At 42.6% G+C, this 19,574-nt stretch overlaps 1 protein-coding gene across 1 annotated transcript in view; it reads left to right on the forward strand.

Moving 5' to 3' along the window:
• The window catches only part of USP13 (ubiquitin specific peptidase 13), an 87,175-nt gene extending 76,265 nt beyond the window's left edge, over positions 1 to 10,910 (forward strand). The window contains exons 20-21 of the mRNA XM_081139388.1: positions 8,600 to 8,684; positions 10,427 to 10,910. Coding sequence (XP_080995514.1) covers positions 8,600 to 8,684; positions 10,427 to 10,520 — 179 coding nt within the window. The 3' untranslated portion in view covers positions 10,521 to 10,910. The remainder of the gene's footprint in view (positions 1 to 8,599; positions 8,685 to 10,426) is intronic.
• The last annotated feature ends 8,664 nt before the right edge of the window (positions 10,911 to 19,574 follow it).

Genomic DNA, 19,574 nt, shown 5'->3' on the forward strand with positions numbered 1-19,574 from the left:
ACCCCAGCCACTCTCTCAAAGACGACCGCTACTGATCTGAACAGCCCCATCCTCTCCTTGGGCTTGTTGAACGCAGAGTGATCTGCACATGTTCCTGGCACTGCTGGTTTTTGAGTTGCCTCTTTGAATAGAGTGTCATGACGTGATGCTTTCAAGCATCCTTTAATTTAAAGGCACTATGGGTCTAACTCTGTGACCTTACTCCTCCTTGCCCCCAAATTTAGGGCACTTGTAGGTGGGGGTGGAGAAAGAGACAGTGATGCTCCATGAGAAGTCACTTATGGGATGTGCAGAATCTCACGGCAGTAGTAAGTGAAAATTGTAATTATGAAAAACTAACACACATAAACCACCCTAACTCAACAAATGCGTTTTGCCTCTGAACAGATGTATTTATTTATTTATTTATTTTTAAATTAAATTTATTCGGGTGACATTGGTTAATAGGATCATATAGGTTTCAAGTGTTCATTTCTGTGATACATGATCTGTGTATTGCATTGTGTGCCCACCATCCAGTCACATCATCTTCTGTCACCATGTACTTGGCCCCCTTTGCCCTTTACTACCCTCCTATCCCCTTCCCAGATGTTTTTTCTTTTTGTGTGTGTGTTTTAAATATATCTTTATTGATTTCAGAGAGAGGAAGGGAGAAGGAGAGAGAGAGATAGAAACATCAGTGAGAGAGTCATTGATTGGCTGCCTCCTGCACGCCCCTGACTGGGGATCGAGGGGATCGAGGGGATCGAGCCCGCAACCCGGGCACGTGCCCTGACCGGGAATTGAACCCCGATCTCCTGGATCCTAGGTGGATGCTCAGCCGCTGAGCCACGCCCGCCGGGCCATGTGTTTAAAGTAGCCTTTCCAGCACTGTGCCTGGCCCGGGGAGGTGACCGGCAAATGACTGACTGACTGAAGAATTCTGTGAACGCCAGGAGGCGGCCGCAGGCTAGTGCTTTCGCTTGTCCCCCGCGTGCCCTGGGGGAGTTGGCGTCCTGGTTGTTACGCGGCTCACAGCTCGGGGCAGAAGGGTGCTGCTTGTGCTTTGTCGCATGAGCACCCGAACTCATGTCAGTCACTTCTCTCTTCTTCCTTTAAACAACTTATTATTTATATTGTTTATTTTTTCTTATAACTAAACGGATATATAATAATTTTAGCAACTTGATAAAATACAGATATTTGAAAAGAGGAAAATAAAAATGACTCAACAGTCCTACTGCCCAAGTCATAACCATTGTTAATGTTTTGTGTATGTTCTTCAGACCTTCCTAGAAAAATGAGTACAAAATATGTATATTTATAAAAAATATAAATTCTATTCTGTACATGTTATTTTAAAACCTGCTTTCCCCCTGTGAGTGTCCATATATGTAAGTGTAGATCATTGAATATGCATTAATAACATTTCATTGTGTAGATTAGATGTACCTAATTTATATACCTAATTTTAGGCTACCTAGTTATTATTTAAATGGAAGATGATTACAGAAAGTTTGAAGTAACAGAGTTATTCAGAAGAGGATGGCAGTGATTTTTAAACATTTTCTTAAGGGATGAATTTTGTTCACAGAAGTACAGCAAATGCTTCTTTCAGTCCCTATCCAGGTAATAAACAGTCGCTCACATTTAAGTTTCCTCCTTTCCTTTCTTCTCTATTAAAAATAAAGCTGTAATGAACATTGTCGGGCCCTTATTTGGTTATTTCCTTAGGGTAAATTTCTAGAAGTGAAGTTTTTCATCCAAAACCGCAGGTTTTTGAGGTTTTAATACAGATTATTACCTTACCCCAGAAATGCAGCCTGGTGGCTCTCCTGTTCCCATTGGGCTGAGCACTCTTCATAATTTTTTATATCTTTATCGCCTGGTTGCTCTTCTTCTTGTGTTAATCACTCTTTTATTTCCTTTGGCCCATTTCCCTGTTTTTATTGAGTTGTTCAGCTGTTTTCTTATTGATTTGTATGAGAGTTTCATGTATTATCTGTTAGTTTGGGAATACCTGGCACCTTTACAATATCTGAGTTTTTCTGACCAGAAACATGTTGTGCTTCTCCTTTGGTTCATGTTTCATTTCTCTAGCCCCTGAAAAGCTATATGGTTTTCTTTATAAACATCCCATCACAATTCCATTTTCTGTGTTACTTATGAATACAAATATTTTCCCATTGTATTTTCTAAATTGTTACTGCTGACTTTGGGAAAGTTCCCAATCTTATAATTGGCCATTCTGCAGGGATTTGATTAGAATTACGTTAAATCGATAGGTTAACTTGGAGAGATGTATATTCTATGTAGTGTTAACGTAAGAAACATTCAAACCTGTGAAGAACTTTTGTGAGTTTATTTGAGCCAAACTGTCGACATGCTGAGAAGCAGAATCTCAACGGATTGAGATAATGCTCCGGAGAATGGCAGCTCTGCACCTTGTTTTATACATGACAATCAAAGGAGGAGACGTAAGTGGTTACATGAAATCCATTGGTGATAGATTAGGGAGGCGGGAGAAAGCAAAGTGGCGAAACCTCTGGGATTGGATAAAAGTGAAATGATGGACACACACTTCTTTTACTTAGCTGGATGCAGGATAGTTAACAGTCAACAGTTAACTCAGTACCAGTGAGGGGATTTGTGGTCTCAACAGAGAGGTGCCTGTGCTTTGAGGGGTCCGGAAAAAGGAAAATTACTTTGACATTACAACGATATGTCATCGTAGATGCAAAAAGACAATAGACGGGCTCAGTTAAGGTAAAGATTGACCTTTGTCAGGGAGGATACTGGCATAGAACATAACTACCCACCATAAACTGCTTTTTAGTTAAAAGAACTTTAATTTCAGACCATCCCTTTGTGGTTACTTTAGGTCTGAGTTTGCAAGGCTGCCATGCAAGCCTTCCCTGAGCTACTCAGGTTACCATGTGGCCCCTTTTCATCCACAGTAGGTAGACTCTTTACATTCCCAAGGTATGGCTTTTTAACATATATTTTTGGTCTTTGGTGAATTGGTTGAGATATTTAACATGGGGTGTATTGAAGACAATTTAAAGGTAAGGGTAATTGGTATTTAGGAGCAAAATGGAGAGCCAAAACAGACAGACACAAAGAAAACAAGAAAATTTTCGGGGTTCTGTAGTAAGTGGCAGGAGTGTTGAGCAATACTTGTCTAAGAGAAAGGGAAGTATTGTATCATAAAAGATGGAAAGTCCCAGTGAGACTTGACTCAGGCATGGACTTGACTCTGGGACTGAAACCCTTTTGTCTGAAAGTGCCTTTTGTCTCTGCTTCCTCTGGGTTGGTTCCAGTCCCAGGCAGGCTCTCCCTGATAATCACAGGGTGGCCGCCAGTGCCTCCTGCAGCTGTATCTTTCCAGGTCCCCTCAGCAAAGGTCCTGAGAATCTGAGACTCACGCACGTGTCCACCCCACCCTGGTCACTGGCCCGTACATGGAGCCTGAGGAGGGAGGCATTTTCCTTCCTAGCTTGTGAGCTGGGAAGGGAAGGGTTGGCCCCTGCAAGCCCTAGTTCAAAGGAGCTCCTGGACCAGCAGAATCAGCATCACTTGTAAATTAGTTAGAAATGCATATTCTTGGGCCCCACCCAGACCTACTGGATTAGGACCCCTGAGAGCTGCCCAGCCACCTGTGTTTCAGCAAGCCCCCCAAGTGGTTCTCATTTCATTTAAATCAGAGAAACACACCTTAAAAGCAAGATTAGGTTACTATCGCCTTAAGAAGGAGGAGAGTGGCTATTGGGACATGACCACACCAGGTTAACGCTGAAAATAACGACAAGTTTGGTGTTTGAATCGGAAAAAAGTGACTCTTACAAGGGCAGGGATTGAATAAGCGCTTGTATCAAATCCTTCCGTTAGGGAATATGTTAATTAAAAATCACTATTGCCACCTTTTTGCATGAAGAAGTCATGCCATTACATTGAATTCTTTTATTTAAGTGTTACCTAATTTGCTTAAAAGAATGTTTAATTTGCTTAAAAGTCTTGTTAACACTTGGTGAACTAGTAGCTGGCCTTAATGGAAAGCATCCTCCAGGCATTTCCTCCCTCCTTGCAGCAGAGTCTTCAGACTGTGGCTCCTAAAAGCTGAGTCACTTCTGGTGGTGGAACCAGCTTGGAATTCAGCTCTGTCTGATTTTGAAGCCTGTGCACTTTCTCCTTTACCCCCTATTGAGTCATCTTATTTCAGATTTTCTGTCTTGGAATGGAAGCAGGAGTCTATTTTTGAAAAGGCTCTATTTATCATCATTTTAGGGCTAGCACCTTTTTCTCTTGTGTTTTTTAACATTTCAAAAGGGTGGAAATCAGGCTTTCAGTCTGCCCTATCTGGGGTTCTTCCATTTGCAAAACCATTTCTGCTTCTGGGTTGCACTTAATGAGCATTTAATTAAAAAAAAAATTTTTTTTTAAAAGAACTGACTGCCAATGTAATTACAATGTGATTAGGCTGTGATTACTCAAAACTTGCTCTGGCTCCTTCAGCCTCATTGCTGGAGTGGTTCAGACGTCTTCTGCTGCAGCTGAGGTTTTCCGGGGGGCGGGGGGGGGGGCCAAGAGACAGCTGCGTTTGCCTGTCGCTGATTTACCCAAACCTTCCTCCTCTTGCTTCCCAGGGAGTTCTCTAAGTCAGGCTGTTGGGGGTCGAAGTTATTTGCAGATAAAGAGTGTTTATGAGTCAAATGTTAGACAGCTGGGGATGATGTTTTCCCCTCTGTTGTACAGAGGGAGTTGGGGATGGGTAATGACACAAATTATTCAAGTTAGGAAGATTCAGTTGGGAAACTCAGTTTGGGTTTCTTGCCAGAAAGCTGCAGAGGCCCCGGGGCCTTGGTGGCTGTTTGAAGGAGTCTCTTGGTGTTTCTGTGTTCTGAGCACTCTGTCGACCGCCGCATGTGTCTAACCCTTATGAGATACTGCTGCTTTTCAGATCAATGGTTTGTAAAATATAAATTAACTTAATTGCACTCCGGAATCTAGAGTTGCTTTTGTTCATTATGTGTTGTTGAACTATGATTTTCAAAACCACCAAGTTGCGACTCAGGTACATATAAACTGAACACATATCAGCTTTTCTCTGACTCATTCATTCATGAGGGAAGCAGTTAGATGTTATTACTGATTCAGAAGCATCTGAAAAGCTAAGGTATTTAAAGATAATTTGATTGCTGAGTTAGATATAAAATCAGTGTCTACCAGGACCATAAATCCTTGAGATTATATGTTCCACTGGACAGAAATGTTTTTGTTTCTTTACCAGACAAAAGTCTACAAGTTAAGTAACTTCATTAATTCTGGGACCTTTAATCAGTAGTAAGCAGTGAGATGAGCTCAGTTCTTTTCCCCGGACGAGGGCTAGCAAACCTGTAGTTTTAGGCTGTGTGAGCCATTCACATGCCGTCTCGAATTTTTGTTCCCCTCCTTCCCTTTCTCCTTGGCAGTACAAAAATAGGCTGTGGGCGGGATTTGGCCTGTGGCCATCGTGGTATGCTGGTCCCTACCCTAGACATCCCTGGGGAGGCCATGCCTCCATATGACACCAGAGGGCATGCTGTCTGCTCTTCTACTTGCCAAGTTTCATGTCTGTATTCTCTGACAGTGCTTTCTCAAGGGATAAACTCAGAGTACAGTAGCTCTGGGTAGGGGTGGGGATAATACATTTTTGACATTAAAAAAATTCTTCATATGACAAAGGTTGGGAACATTTTCTTAAGTTCAAAAGAGAACAAGTTTTGTTGGGAGAGGTAAGTGGGGAGGAAGGATGCTAGTTTCAGACACTTTAATTCTGGCTGTTTAGGGGGATGTTGGACACAGTGCTGTAGACAGCTTTTTTCACCACTCCCAGTACTTTGAAAGTTTCTCTGCTGGAAGTCAACATTTTTAAAACGATTTACCTTGCTTTACACGACCTTTTCCATCTACCTGAAATAGGGTGTGTATATTTTGGGGGGAGTGCGTGTCATAATGCTGTTATTTAGAAGGGGTTCTCTGGGAACTTGAAAAGAATCAGCAGGAGCTTTCCCCTCTGGTTTATTCACTTTCACTTTCTCTTTAGGAACAAAGATTAATTGAGATTTTATTTCACCTGTTGAGTTTTTGCAAATGTGTTGAGAGTGATTCTGTCTTTTGCTGGTGTTTTTTTCCCCTAGCAGAAGGTCTTGAATAATGCACGGGGTGGGTCCTTATATTGATGAACATGGTTAATTTTAATGGTAGGACTAAGATTTATGCTAATTTTTTCCTTTAATTTATTTTTATGATTCTGAGTAAACATGTGAATTGTTTCTAACCCAAGAGGGGAAATATTCCTTTGGGGACTTAATGACATGTTGAGTGTATTGGGTGTATGGGTTTATTCTTTTCTCTGTGTCTGTTTTGTCGGCCCATTGTCTGTGTTGACGCCTCAGCAATGTTTCACTGATGCCACCCTGGCTTATGGTGGGAAGTGCCCATTTCAATACGCTGATCAATTATTGAAGTCACTGTTTTGGAGGACAGGGATTACTAGTGGAGGTGGTAAGAAGTGGTTGGATTCTGGATATATCTTGAAGGAAATGTTGACAGAATTTGCTGATGGATTGGGGGTGTGTAAAGTGAGAGAGAGAAGTCAAGATTTTGTCCTTAGGCCTGGCTGGGCGTGGCTCAGCGGTTGAGCATCAGCCTAGGATCCAGGCGATCGGGGTTCGATTCCTGGTCAGGGCACATGCCCGGGTTGCGGGTTTGATCCCCAGTGGGGGGCGTGCAGGAGGCAGCCGATCAATGACTCTCTCATCATTGATGTTTCTATCTCTCTCTCTCCCTCTCCCTTCCTCTCTCTGAAATCAATAAAGATATATTTAAAAAAAAGAAAAAGGTTTTGTCCTCAGGCATTGGAAGAGTGGAATCACCATTGACGGAGACAGATAAGGCTGAGGAGAGAGTATTCAACAAATAGGAATGAAAGGGAACTTCCTCAGCTGGGTAAAAAGCGTCTACAGGTCACACCCTACCTAATGTGGGGACTCTGCTTTTCTCCTAAGATGAGGGACAAGGCAGGGATGTACACTCTCGCCACTTCCATTTAGCATTTACCAGCAGGCTCTAGCCAAGGCAGTGAGGCCAGAGAAAGAAATGCAAAACATCCAGATTAACAAGGAGGAAGTAAAACTGTCTCTATTTGCAGATAACATAATTTTGTATGTAGAAAATCCTAAGGAGCCTTGCTAAAAAACTATTAGAACAAATAAATGGGTTCAGCAAGTTTGTAGGAACAAGATCAATATACAGAATTCAATTGTATTTCTATACATTAGCAATGAATATTCCGGAAATTAAGAAAATAATTCCATTTAATGCCATGAGACTGGATGAGATCAGTCAGGATGGTGAAAAGAAAGGTCTGATGTCCGAGCCCCAAGCCATCAATGTTGCAAGGTCAGGGAGATGAGGAGCCAGTGAGGCAGCTGGATAACCGAGACAGGGTTGTATCCTGGGGGCAAATACTTGAGGAAGAAGGAGGTGATCAGTTGTGTGTGATGAATAAGATGAGTGGGGATGCGAGGCTTAGTAAGGGAGGGGCATGGGTGAGCAGCAAGAGAGGGAGAGAGGGGGAGAAGGGGGGAGAGAGAGAGGGAGGGAGGGAAGGAAGGAATGGGGGAGGGAGGGGGAGAGAAAAGGTCTGTCTAGAACCAATACTTGGAAAAATTCAATAAAGATTGAGTACTAGGGAAGTCACTATGCCAGCCCAGCTTTTCCTTATTAGATTCAACAGACATGAATATCCTCAGATCCTTATAAAAGTGTGTCAACACTCCATTTCTGTACCCGTCTCGCTGTAATCTGTAACAGTTTCCGGAGTGGACTGGTACTTGTCCGTGGAGGCCACTCTGTGTTCTGTAGGTCTGGGTTTGGCCAGGGGAGCAGAAGCTGAAATTCATTCAACGTGGATTTGATACAGAATCCTGTGCTGCGTGGCAGGAGTCCTTGGCAGAGAATAAACACCTCCTTGTTCAGAAAGCATGAAGCCTGAATTTCAGCCCCATGTAGTTCATAATTACGAGCAAGTCAGAAATCACAAGAAGTGTATTCCGAAGCATTGTCCCTTCCTATGAATGACAGCAGCTATCTGCTGTGTTCCCTACTACCCTGACATTTGTATGGCATTTCATTCTGAATTGCCCATTTAAGCATTGTACAACCTCGTGAAGTGAGTGGATTTTTCATCTTTGTGAAGAATTGGGCCCGGAGAGATGGGACAGCCCCTCTGCCCTCATGCTGCTTGAATGTGAAGGAGCCAGAACGACTCTGTTAAACCCACAAACTTGCCACAAGGCTGTGCTGTTGGGTTTTTAAAACCCTTCCAGATATGAATTCAATGTCAGCTGTACATTGATTTTTTTATGTCCCTCTTTGTTATGAATTTGAAGGTTGAATTTGGTGTCACTTTGGGTGGGTGTGTGGGTGGCCGTGTTTTCAGATTAACAAGATAAGTAGACTTTGTCTTTCAATTTAAACAGTTACTGGGTTACACAGTTGTTGGCTTTAAACTCTGATCAGAAGTGCTGTTGGTTTATAGAAATGCTGCCATGTAACTGAATTGTTTCCTTTTTCATAGTGTATGAGTTATTTGCATTCATCAGTCACATGGGAACATCAACAATGAGTGGCCATTATGTTTGCCATATCAAAAAGGAAGGAAGGTGAGTCTTTTTAGAAGGTAAATGGTATCTGTGTTTTTTTGAGCTCCTGCTGTGTGCTAGGCACTGTACTAGGTGTTTCATGTATTATTTCATTTGGTTTTCACAATGGTCTTAAAGCCATTTACATACCAAGACACTGAGGTTCAGGGAGTCTGAATAGATTGATTTTAGCTAGTAAGTAGCTGTGTCAGAGCTGGTATTCAAAGCCACCCTCAACCATCATGCCACCATATCAAGGTAACTTTCCAAAATAAAGATGCATCCTACAGCAGAATGTATGTTATATTGGGAACCTCCATAGGATTGCCTTAAGCCAACAAAAAAGGAAAACCAGATGCCCTATTAAATTTGAATTTCAGATAAACAGCGAAAAACTCTTTGGTATAATTATGTCTCAAGTATTGCATGAGAGATACTTACACTAAAAAATAATTTGTTGCTTACCTGATATTCAAATTTCACGGGGTACCCTGTGTTTTATCTGGCAACCTTGAACAGTCAGTGTCTTGCTTTATTGCACTTTGCAGTAGGCTTCTTGGCTTGTTAAGTAGAATTGTTAGGTGTGTGGTGAACTGGGAACAATACAGATTGGGATATAAGGCTGCACCCATCTTCAGAACCTTCTCCCTGGGCCAGGTCCCTGCAGGCCCCCCTGGAGCTCCCCACTGAGTGGCCTGGGGGTGGGCACCCTGCTCGAGACAGTGCTTGGGCTCTGTGGGCACTGAAGAAGCACGTGACCTTGGCCTCTCCTGTAGGATGTTGACCTCTCACTCATGCCTCGCACTGCAGGAGTGACCAGTCCCCACCCAGCACTTGACTGTGTTCCGTTTTGGTGTATCTTTTAGTCTTGTCTTCACTAGATTCATAAAATAGTTAAGCACAGGGACTTGATTTATAGTGAATTCTTTTTATTACCAAACCTGATAGTTTTTTAAAAAATACTTAAGAGAAATAGTTTAATTATAATTTAAAAAGCAATAAAGTTCATCATAAGAAGTTGGTAAAATATAAAAACATACAAAAATATGTCACCTGGAAGCCTAGAGATAATCATCATCTATATTTGTTTTTTCTAAATTTATCTTTATTGTTAAAAGTATTACAGATGTCCCCCTTGACCCCTTCTACCCCACCCCAGCCCTGTCTGCATTTGGATATATTTCTCTTTGTTTTATTGTTTTCATTGGGAGAGGGTGTGGAAGTCTATATACACACACCCTACATGTAAATATATATATGTATTTACAACTTTTCCAAAAACTTAATGTACACAGCACATGTAATTTTGTAATCTGCCTTTTGTCACCTCATATTATATTGTGGTTATTTTCTGAATTTAACAAATATTCTTTGAAGACATTTTAATAGTTGTATGTTAGTTTACTGTCTGGCTGTTTACTTCTGATTTTTAGTTAGTGTTATACCTAAGGTTGAAACAAACACTGTTGTACAGAATTCTTTGACTCAGTTTTTGAAGTCATTTATGCATTTCTGCAAAAAGAATGATGAGATCAAAGGGTTTAAAATGTTTGGAGGCCCTTTTAGTAACAACTTTTTGATTGAGCTCGAGAATAAAAAAGCAACTGTAATTTCCCTCCCACATTCTGTTCCTTTTTATACAACAAACTTGAGTGGGGTTACCATAAAACATCTTCTCTTAAGTAAGACTCAGTAACTCGTCTTCTGCAAAGTTTCCTGGAACTGACTTCAATCCATTAAATGCTTCTGTCTTCTGTTTTCAGATGGGTGATCTACAATGACCACAAAGTGTGTGCCTCAGAAAGGCCCCCTAAAGACCTGGGCTACATGTACTTTTACCGCAGGATACCAAGCTAAACCTCAGACGTGCAAATCGGCGAGAAGCCATGCGCCTTTTTAATTTGCCAAAAAAAAAAAAAAAAAGAAAAAAAAAGAAAAAAGAAGTTGGGACAGCCAGACATGAAGGAACACATGGGGGTATTTATAGTTTATTTAAAGAACATCATTTGACGCCTTCTGGAATAGAACTGGGAAGACATTTCTATTAGTGATGATACACTACTGTAGATAGTTTTTCTTTTTATAACTGTTCAAGGAGAGAATGATTAAAAACAGGAAAGTACTCCTCCTGCTGGTGGGGAACCTGCCACTGGCACGTCAAAGACAGGAATGTGCCACCAGCCCTCTGTTTGGCTTTGGGGGTCAGCGGTGTGGCCTCACCCACAATAAATGAAAAGCCCGCTTTTGTTTCATCTCGAAAATCAGTCACTGGGCTGGGCTTTACCTGTGACATTTTTTCATTCAATACAATAATTAATTTCTGATCTATCCATGTATAGTAGATTAGAGCATCTGCAATGGAATATTTTTAATTTAATCACATCCGAATTCAGAATATAATTGTGCGAATGTTGCGAGAATGAGACCGAGTGTTGCGACCTTTAGAGCCGACGAGGAGACCTGTGACGGGCTGGTTTCGAAGGTTAGGCCAGTTGGCGTTCGGCACAGCTGGGAAGGGCAACCCATCGTTTAAAGAAACTATGACTCAGGAACAGTTTAAAAAAGTAGTTCCCCACTAACATTTTCAGGCGTAAAAAGGGCTGAGTTGTCCCTTGAGGCGCTGTCAAGAACTCGCCTGGGTGTGTGACATTTGGTGGCGGAGGCCAGGTGCCGGATGCCCGCGGCAGCCCAGCGTTGTTCTTTGCCAAAGGGGGATGGATTCTGTGTCCCGGTGGCCCTTCCCCGTAAAGGTTAGTGTGTATTTTTAGCGGGTCGCTTCTTACCCTAACCCATGACATCTCCTAGGAATCATGTTAAGTGCCCCAAATTTGTGTGTGAGTTTCTTGTCCCTGAGCTCTTTACCTGCCTCCGTTTCTGCATTTTCTGGGGCCAGAGTCTCACCTCTGCCCTTTCGGGGCTGATCAGCCGCTGACTCGCCTTCACCCCTTATCTGCTGCCACCACCACCAATGCGATCTTGGGCGCTTCAAGGGTTTCAGATGCAAAGAAGCTTGGCATACATGTAATGAAAGACCATCGTTTCCACTTGGCACTTCAGCACATTCGTTGCAGCCTAGGATTCGATCCGAATTTCAGATGTGATAAAAAAGTGGAAGGATAGTGCTCTAGAATTCTCCTGCTGCTCTGTACCAAATCCCGGCCTCTCTGGAGTTTCTATTTCAGGTTATTCAGTCAAATGAGAAAGGATCTCTTGCTGTCCACTTGACATGCATTTGATTGGTAGAAAGGATCTTTCTAGAAGGTGTAGAAAAATAAAATAGAACCGGTTGGGTGAAATACAGCATAGACGGTCGGTTATGACCTGGGGAGCTGGGAATGATCAGGATTCTGGTTATGATGGGGCCTGTCACATGCGAGATCAGTTATGCCCCGTGAGCACAGGGCACAGAGCCCCAGGATGTGGCCCGGAGACCTCGGTGCTGCCCCTGGTTGGGCAAGTCCTTCCTCCGCCCCGTGCCTCACATTTGTCTGCACAATGGTGTGGTGACACCTGCTGTCTTTTTCCAACTGCGCTTCGAAGACATGGTGCGATTGGATAGGATGAACCTTTCAAGAGCAGCAGTGGTGCCGTGGGGGGTCCTCGTAGAGTATAATCCCTCCCTCTCTCATCCGACGTTTTCTTCAGTTTGGGAACAGATGAGATTGGCATGGGGAGGGAGCTCACGGTGCAGTAATTCCCCATAAACTCTGCCCACCTGGGTGACATGTTCGTGCTGACCCTGATATCCTAAGGCAGCCCCGCTCTGTTACGCAAGCCCTTGACTCCTGTAGAAATCCCCACGCCAAGCGGCCTTACAAAGTCTGGTCTCCTTCGGGCTGAGGGAGTATCCTAGAGCATTGATGCCGAACATCAAAAATGACCCGTTTTCAGTGCTATTACGAAGCAAAGGCCTTTTTTGGGAGGGGGCAGTGATTGGGGATTTGGATTGAAATGTGGACAAAGATAGCATGTGTATTTTGAGCAAAATAAAAATTTTATAATAAAACTTTGCAAAATGAATGGTATACAATCAGAATAGACAATTATAGGCGATACAATATTTAATTACGTAGAAAAATAAATTTAGCCCTTTTGATGCCTAAACATATTGTAAAAAAGTGTAACATGGCTGCCTTTCTGCCTCAAAAAACAAAGGGCTATTTCTACAAAGCAAAGTTTTGTACATGTGCTATTCTTTATTTCAGATGGAGAATTAGGGGAAAACTGGAGCAAATAATGGGTCTCTTTCTTGCTTAAAAATGTATTTATATGTATTCCTTAATATATTATAAGGCAGGTTTCCCTGGAATAAAAGTCTGGAACACGCTGCTTAGCTTTACACCTGTATGTACATGAGGTTATTTGTAACTGGAAACTGGAATAATGTGTGGATTTTGTCAGTTGACTATCAGCCTGTTAGGAGTGCTCTGTGTGAGGCGTGGTGGTATAATTGTGAATTCTTACTGCGTGTGGGTGTGTGTGTGAAAGAGAGCCCTTTTTCCTGTAAATATCTTTTGATACCCATTTGTGTAAAATCCCAATGAATGTGTCTTTGGAAAATATAATGTATCAAAGTTTTTATTTTGTCAGTTGATCTAAATGTCCATATAACTAATCAGAAGTCCATTTTGGTGCAAATTGGGGTATTTTTTTTTAAAGGGAAAAAAGTATGCAGAAAGGACTATTGGAAGAATCGCATTTAAATGCCATTTCACATCAGCATTGCTTCAGTATTTTAACTTAACCGTTTTCTCCCACCTACAAGAGAATGTGCCTGATGTTCCCCTGTGAGTGGCTCCTGGGTTTGCAGCCTGACTCCGCCTCTCAGTGATGCGGTCAAGTCACTTACCTCTCTGGGCCTTTGTCTTTAAAATGAGTGGGTTAGACCAGATAAACTCAGAAGTCCCTTCCTGTCCTAACCATTGATGCTATTTTCATTTTCCTATGTTACTACTGAGGTCAGGTGTGTGAGAAGTGATCATCACACAGGTTAGGTGTTGTGTTTTTGGTTTGTTACAGCTTATACACCCCAGCTTAGAACCTATCTCATTTTTAGTGTCCCCACCCTGACTTATATTCCTATTTTCTTTGCTAATTTTCCCATCACTCTTGAAACTCTCCACTTTCCAGTCCATGAGGTACTTTGTGACCATCCCCTTCAAAAATGAAATTTCATTTAAAATACCTCCTGCTCTGAAAATCTCAGAACTACCTTCAGCTAAATCTGTCACATTTATACAATATTTTCTTATTCTAATTCAGTTCTAGCTGTGAATCCCAAAATAAGTGCTGAGAAAATTGTCTATCACAGAAAGATGCCTTTTCATCTTGTAGGATCACCATTGCTAAAGCACATTATCTGTGGGGAGATGACAGGTGACAGGGGCAGGGGCACGACCAGGGGAGAGGATTAGATGGAGTGTGATTCTATCCTGTACCTTAGGGCAGAAATCCTAGGTTCCAGGACAAGGGTCTGTAGGAGATTGTGGAAGCTGGTGTATGAAATTACCTACGCAGTGCCTGAGGTCCCCTACTCAGTAAGTCATCCTGAGAGTCTGGGTTAATAGTCTCTAGACCCGCACTATTCAGTACAGTAGTCAGTAGCCACATGTGGCGAATGGCCTCTTGAAATTTGGCTTGTCCCAACTGAGATTGTGCTGTGCATGTAAAATACACACCAGATTTTGAAGCCTTGCTACCAAAAAAAGGGAATGTAAAATATTTTATCAACATTTTATAGTGATTACATACTGAAATGACAATATTTTAGGTATATTAAATAAGATTAAAATTTAACTTATTCCTTTTTATCTTTTTTTAATGTGGCTACCAAAAAATTTAAAATTAGACACACGACTCTTGTACTTCTCTTGGGCAGTGCTGATCGAGACGTAGACGGTGCAGGGCAGTCAGGGAATGCCTCGGGTATGGAAGGTAATTCTCCGAAGCATCTGGATAGACAGAAGCAACACAGGCATTTTTGCTGGAGTCAGGAGCACCGTGAGGCACAGAATGCTTTCCAGAAAGCAGAAGATTGTTCTGTGTAAAAAGACCAATATGTATAAGACCCCAATGAAAAGACAAAAGAAAATGAGTCCCTGTTCCTTCAGCTTTGCCTAGAAGCTGCTAACTTTGGCCTTATTTTCCAAGCAACTTCCAGGTGCCAAGGACGGCAGCACAGGAGGGTGCCGGGTGTGCTTGTTTCTCCGCAGGCAACATTCTCTTGTGGGTCCCCCCCGGTGTTGTTCAGTGTGTTCAGAGCCGGCTGTTGAGATACTGTGTAAATCCTGCCGCCCCACACGCGCTGCTCCTCTCGGCCTCAGCAGAAGCCGAGCCTGTCGCCTGTGCCCACCTGCCCAGCAGGTTTCAGTGTTGGCTCCCAAAAGAGTTTGTATTTATTTTATTTTGCACTAGTCACAGTTGGTGTTTGAACTATCTCAGATGTTTTGGGAGAGTATTTGCCTGTGATGGAAAGAGAGATGGATGATTTATTGCTTCAATTGTTTTAAAATTAAAAGCTATTCTCACAATCTGTGGTCCCTTGATGACTTTTTTTTTCTTTTGCAAAATGCCAAGTAAACGAATTTTCCTCTTTGTAGCTTCTTGTCCATCAGTGGAACAGGTAACTTAGGACAGTGACTAATTTTGTTTCCTTTTAGGGTTTCTTTGTGTGGGCCTGGTCCCCATCAACAGTGGGACATCAATGGTGGCAAGTGTTACCCCTGTGAAGGAGGGAGGGGCCAAGGCAGGGAGGAGTCTGATGTCTTCTAGATTTTTTCTACTCATATGTCAGGTAATATTAGAATCAATCAAGACCTTTCTGTGGTTCCCTGACTCTCAGTTTGCTGGTGGCTTCCTTAACGCAGGTACCAGCAGAACCGACACTAGTTGTATCAAGAGATTTCAGCATTTCTATGACACCACGTTTCTAAGCTGTATAAGTTTCCCATGGCTGCTGTAACAAATGACCACAAAGTTAGTGGCTTAACACAACACATTAATTAGGTGAGAAGCCTGAAAATGGATCTCATAGGGCTAAAATCAAGGTGTCGGCAGGGAAGCTATAGGAAATAATCCATCCCTCGCCTGTTTCAGCTTCTAGAAGCTGCTTGCATTCCTTGGCTCATGGCTTCCTGACAGCATGGCCATCAGTCCAGTGTCTACGTCATTGTCACATCTCTGACTGGCTCTCCTGCCTCCCACTGATAAGGACCCCTGTGATTCCACTGGGCCCTTCAAGGGAAGCCAGAATAATCTTCCCATCTCAGGATCCTTCTTAATCACCTGCAGTGTTTCCTTTGCCATGTAAAGTAACACTGTCACAGGTTTTGGGGATTAAGAGGTGGACATCTTTGGGGGGTGCTATTTTGCCTACCATATAGGGTATGCTAATTGTTACTTCAAATATATTCATTTAATGCTTACAACTCTAAACAGAATGAACCTATATATTTTAAAAATCCAAGTCAAATGATCAACTTTAGTATTGTGCTAATATGTTTTCGTGAGGGCGATAAAGAGAAAGAAATGATTGAGATAGGGAGGGATTATTTATGACTCAGAGAACTAAAGTTTTCTTGTTCTGAGCAATAAAGAATGTAGTTACAGTCAAGACAGGGAAAGCTTGAGGGGCTGGGGACGGTGGGAAAGATGGTCAGGAGTCCAGTGTGGGACATGAGTTTGAAATGCCGGTTAGGCCTCTGTTCGATGCTGAGTAGGAAACCGACTGTACCACGCTGGATTTTGAGAGAAGTTCCCACTGCCTGGCATATGCTTTCCCCAGTGGGGGTAGAAGAAATAAAAAAAGTTATGAATTAGGCAAGGACTCCGGAGAGGAGCCACAATTCACCACAAAGTAGATGGGTTTTTTTTACCTTATATATAATAACGGTGAAGCAGGAAAGAAAGACGCCCAGCTGGGTTTTACGCCGGAGAAGAGGGAATTCGGCCAAGGTGAAGGGCTGCCCGTTCGGAGGAGGGGCGGTGAGGGGGCAGGCTCTCCCGCCTCCGGGGTGGCCAGGCTTCGCCGAGCCTGCTGGGCCTTCCGTCCCCAGCCTGACCGCTCAAGGACTTCAGTTAGTAAACGTTTCGGAAACACAGAAACTTCTGTCTCAGTGGCATCTCTCCTCCGCTCTGGGGCGAATCCACCCTTTACCCTGCTCTTAGAAGGCCTCGCATGATCTTCCACCCCTAGGGCGTCTCCCGAGGTCTCCCCAGCTCACAGCCTTCACCACCCTGGGTTCCTTCCTCCCTGAACACACAGCAAGCTCATTTCTACCTTGACATCTTGCGTCTCTAGCCGTTGGTTCTGCCAGGAATGCTTGTCCCCAGCTCCATTTGGCGGGCTTCTTGCCATTCAAATCTCAGCCCAAATGTCACCCAAGAGAAACATTTTCTGATATCTATAGATAATACCTTATTTGCCTTGTTCTTCTAGCACTTTGCAGCACATGACATTGTTTTTTGTTAAAGTATTTGTTGATCCCTCACAGAAATCTAAGCTCTTCAAGTGCAACTTTGATTTACTTAACCACTGTCCTGCATTAGAACAGTACCTGCACATAGTAGGTGCTCAAATATTTATTGACTGACCAAAAAGAAAAAAGAAAAAAAAAAGACCCTAAAACAGAAATATATTTTAATACTTTTATTCTAAAAAAAAATCACAAAATCCAAGTTTAGGTTAAATAATATTTTAGTCTTAAAAAATAAACAAAGGAGGAAGATTTTAAAGTTTTGTTATATATATAAAAATGCATTCCTGATTTCCAGTTAACTCATGCAAAATCATATATAGATATTCAATAAAAGGACCTTTCAACCAGTAGTAAAAATTGAGTTCTATCTGAGTTGAAGCAACTCTGATCCCCAAATCTCATTTTGAAAGATTTCTGAAAAGGTCTTGAAGCCACAAAGTTTATTTGAAAACATAGTTTAAAATTGCACAAATATAGATACAAGTTAATAATGTGAAAAAGGGAAGGCATGCTTCCAATAATAGTATAAAAATACTACCTTAATCTTGGTACTTTGTAAATTATAAGCCAACTGAGTAAATTAAACACATCAATATAATAGGTTATTTTTATGGTAGTAATTTTATTTCAAAGAGCAACACAAGGAAACTACTAAGAAGCAGCCTTAATATCCAACAGAGTTGTGCTATGATACATAATATTTCACTAAATACAGACATATTAATTATCATGTAGTATGCCAATAGCTTTTACCCCCTCCCCCCATTGCCATTAATTTACTATAGGTCACTTAATTTGGGTTGGTGTTAATTTAGAAATTCAGTGTAAACATTTAAAGTTAAATTTCTCTTTGTTATTTATTTTAGCTTAAAAATGAAATCCCAAGATTTTAAACATTCTTGAGCATAATAAATAAGGAAGCATCACAGAAGAATTTGTCTCAAAACAATGTTTTTAGGTTAGACTAGATATACAGTATTCATAGATATACAAAATATATAGAAATGTCTTTTCTAAATAGTTAAATGCTTGTTATAGTTTGTAAAAAGTTTACTAAATTAATCAGGTTCTTTTTCTGTCAACCAATGTAAACAAATTTGGGCAATGAAAATTGAAGAGGGTTTGGGTTAGATGATATGGGGGAAAATTGAAAGGAAATTGGTATAAATTCAGGTTTGCTGTATTTCCTTTAGCTACAGGTAACATTTTCAGTCATGAACATTTTCCTCACACGGCTCAGTTCCCTTGTGGTGTCTACGCAAACATTTCCTGTACCTCAGTGAAAATGACGAATGACCTCGAGGGTGTCGATCCCCTACTCCTTGTGGCATCACCCCATTTTCCTCTCCAAGATCCTCAAATAAAAAGAGCACTTTTATTGTTGAGTAAACTGTCCTTTTTCCCATGTCCATATTATTCTGAGTGCAGGTTTCTAAGGGAAGGGTCCCCCCGAGCCTGTCAGGGCTCTGCTATGACATTGGCCACATCGCAGGCCAGTTTCCTCTTGGACAGAAGGTCCTGAGAAAACAGCCCTGAGATGGGGCGCCTGTCCCGAGAGCGGGTTACTTTGGGCTTTCTGCAGAGGCTGCAAGTAGTGGACACTTCATTCGGGGCAAATGCCGCGTGTGCGTTTGCCGAACCTCGCCCTTTGCCTTTTTCTCTCCTAAGTCTCGGCGTCTCTGCACAGGGGTCCTCGCTGGGTGTTTGGGGAGCACCGTGGGAGCTCACAGGAAGGTGTGTGGGGCGTGGCGGGGCGTGAAGGGGTGGCCGAGCTGTTCCCATGTAAGAGCTCCTCCTGCCTCGCCGGCCTTTGCTCCCTCCGTTTCTGGTCCCCTGGCCCTGTTTCCCCACGAAGCAGGGGCTATAGAAAGAGGCCGCGAGAGGACTTCTGAGTTGGTCTGAGTGACTGTGAAGTCACCTCGTGACCCCCGAGTTTTCAGCATTTTTGGACACATTGACCAGGTGCAGCTCCTCAAGGGTATGGATCCAAGTAGCTCACCTGCCATCCGCATGGGGCCACACACTCGCTGCGTGACACTGTGGATAGTAAGGCCCCGTGTTCACTTTGCCGTATAATGCTTTTCATGTACCCTGACCTCCCCCTTATTTAGAATGTCGGTATTTCTCATTTACTCCTAAACTTTTAGAAAATATTTGAAATGCACTCTTCAGCATTTAGAACCCAAAGCTGAGCGGAAGCAATCAGCACCACCTTCAGATCTGGGGACTTGGCCTAAGTTTTAGATCGGCGGCGCCTCTGCGGGCCGGAGGATTAGTTCGGCCCTGGCTGCAGCGCCGCATGAACCAGACACCTGAGGCTCGGCCACGTTCAGTGCCACGGCAGGAAACACTCTCAGGGACAGGATGATAAAAGCAAATAGGACTGTACACAAGGTCCATGAGGATGCTTCCCTGTTCAGAAGGAAACACGAGC

Source organism: Miniopterus schreibersii, assembly GCF_964146895.1.
Source record: "Miniopterus schreibersii genome assembly, chromosome: 5".
Taxonomy (NCBI): domain Eukaryota; kingdom Metazoa; phylum Chordata; class Mammalia; order Chiroptera; family Miniopteridae; genus Miniopterus; species Miniopterus schreibersii.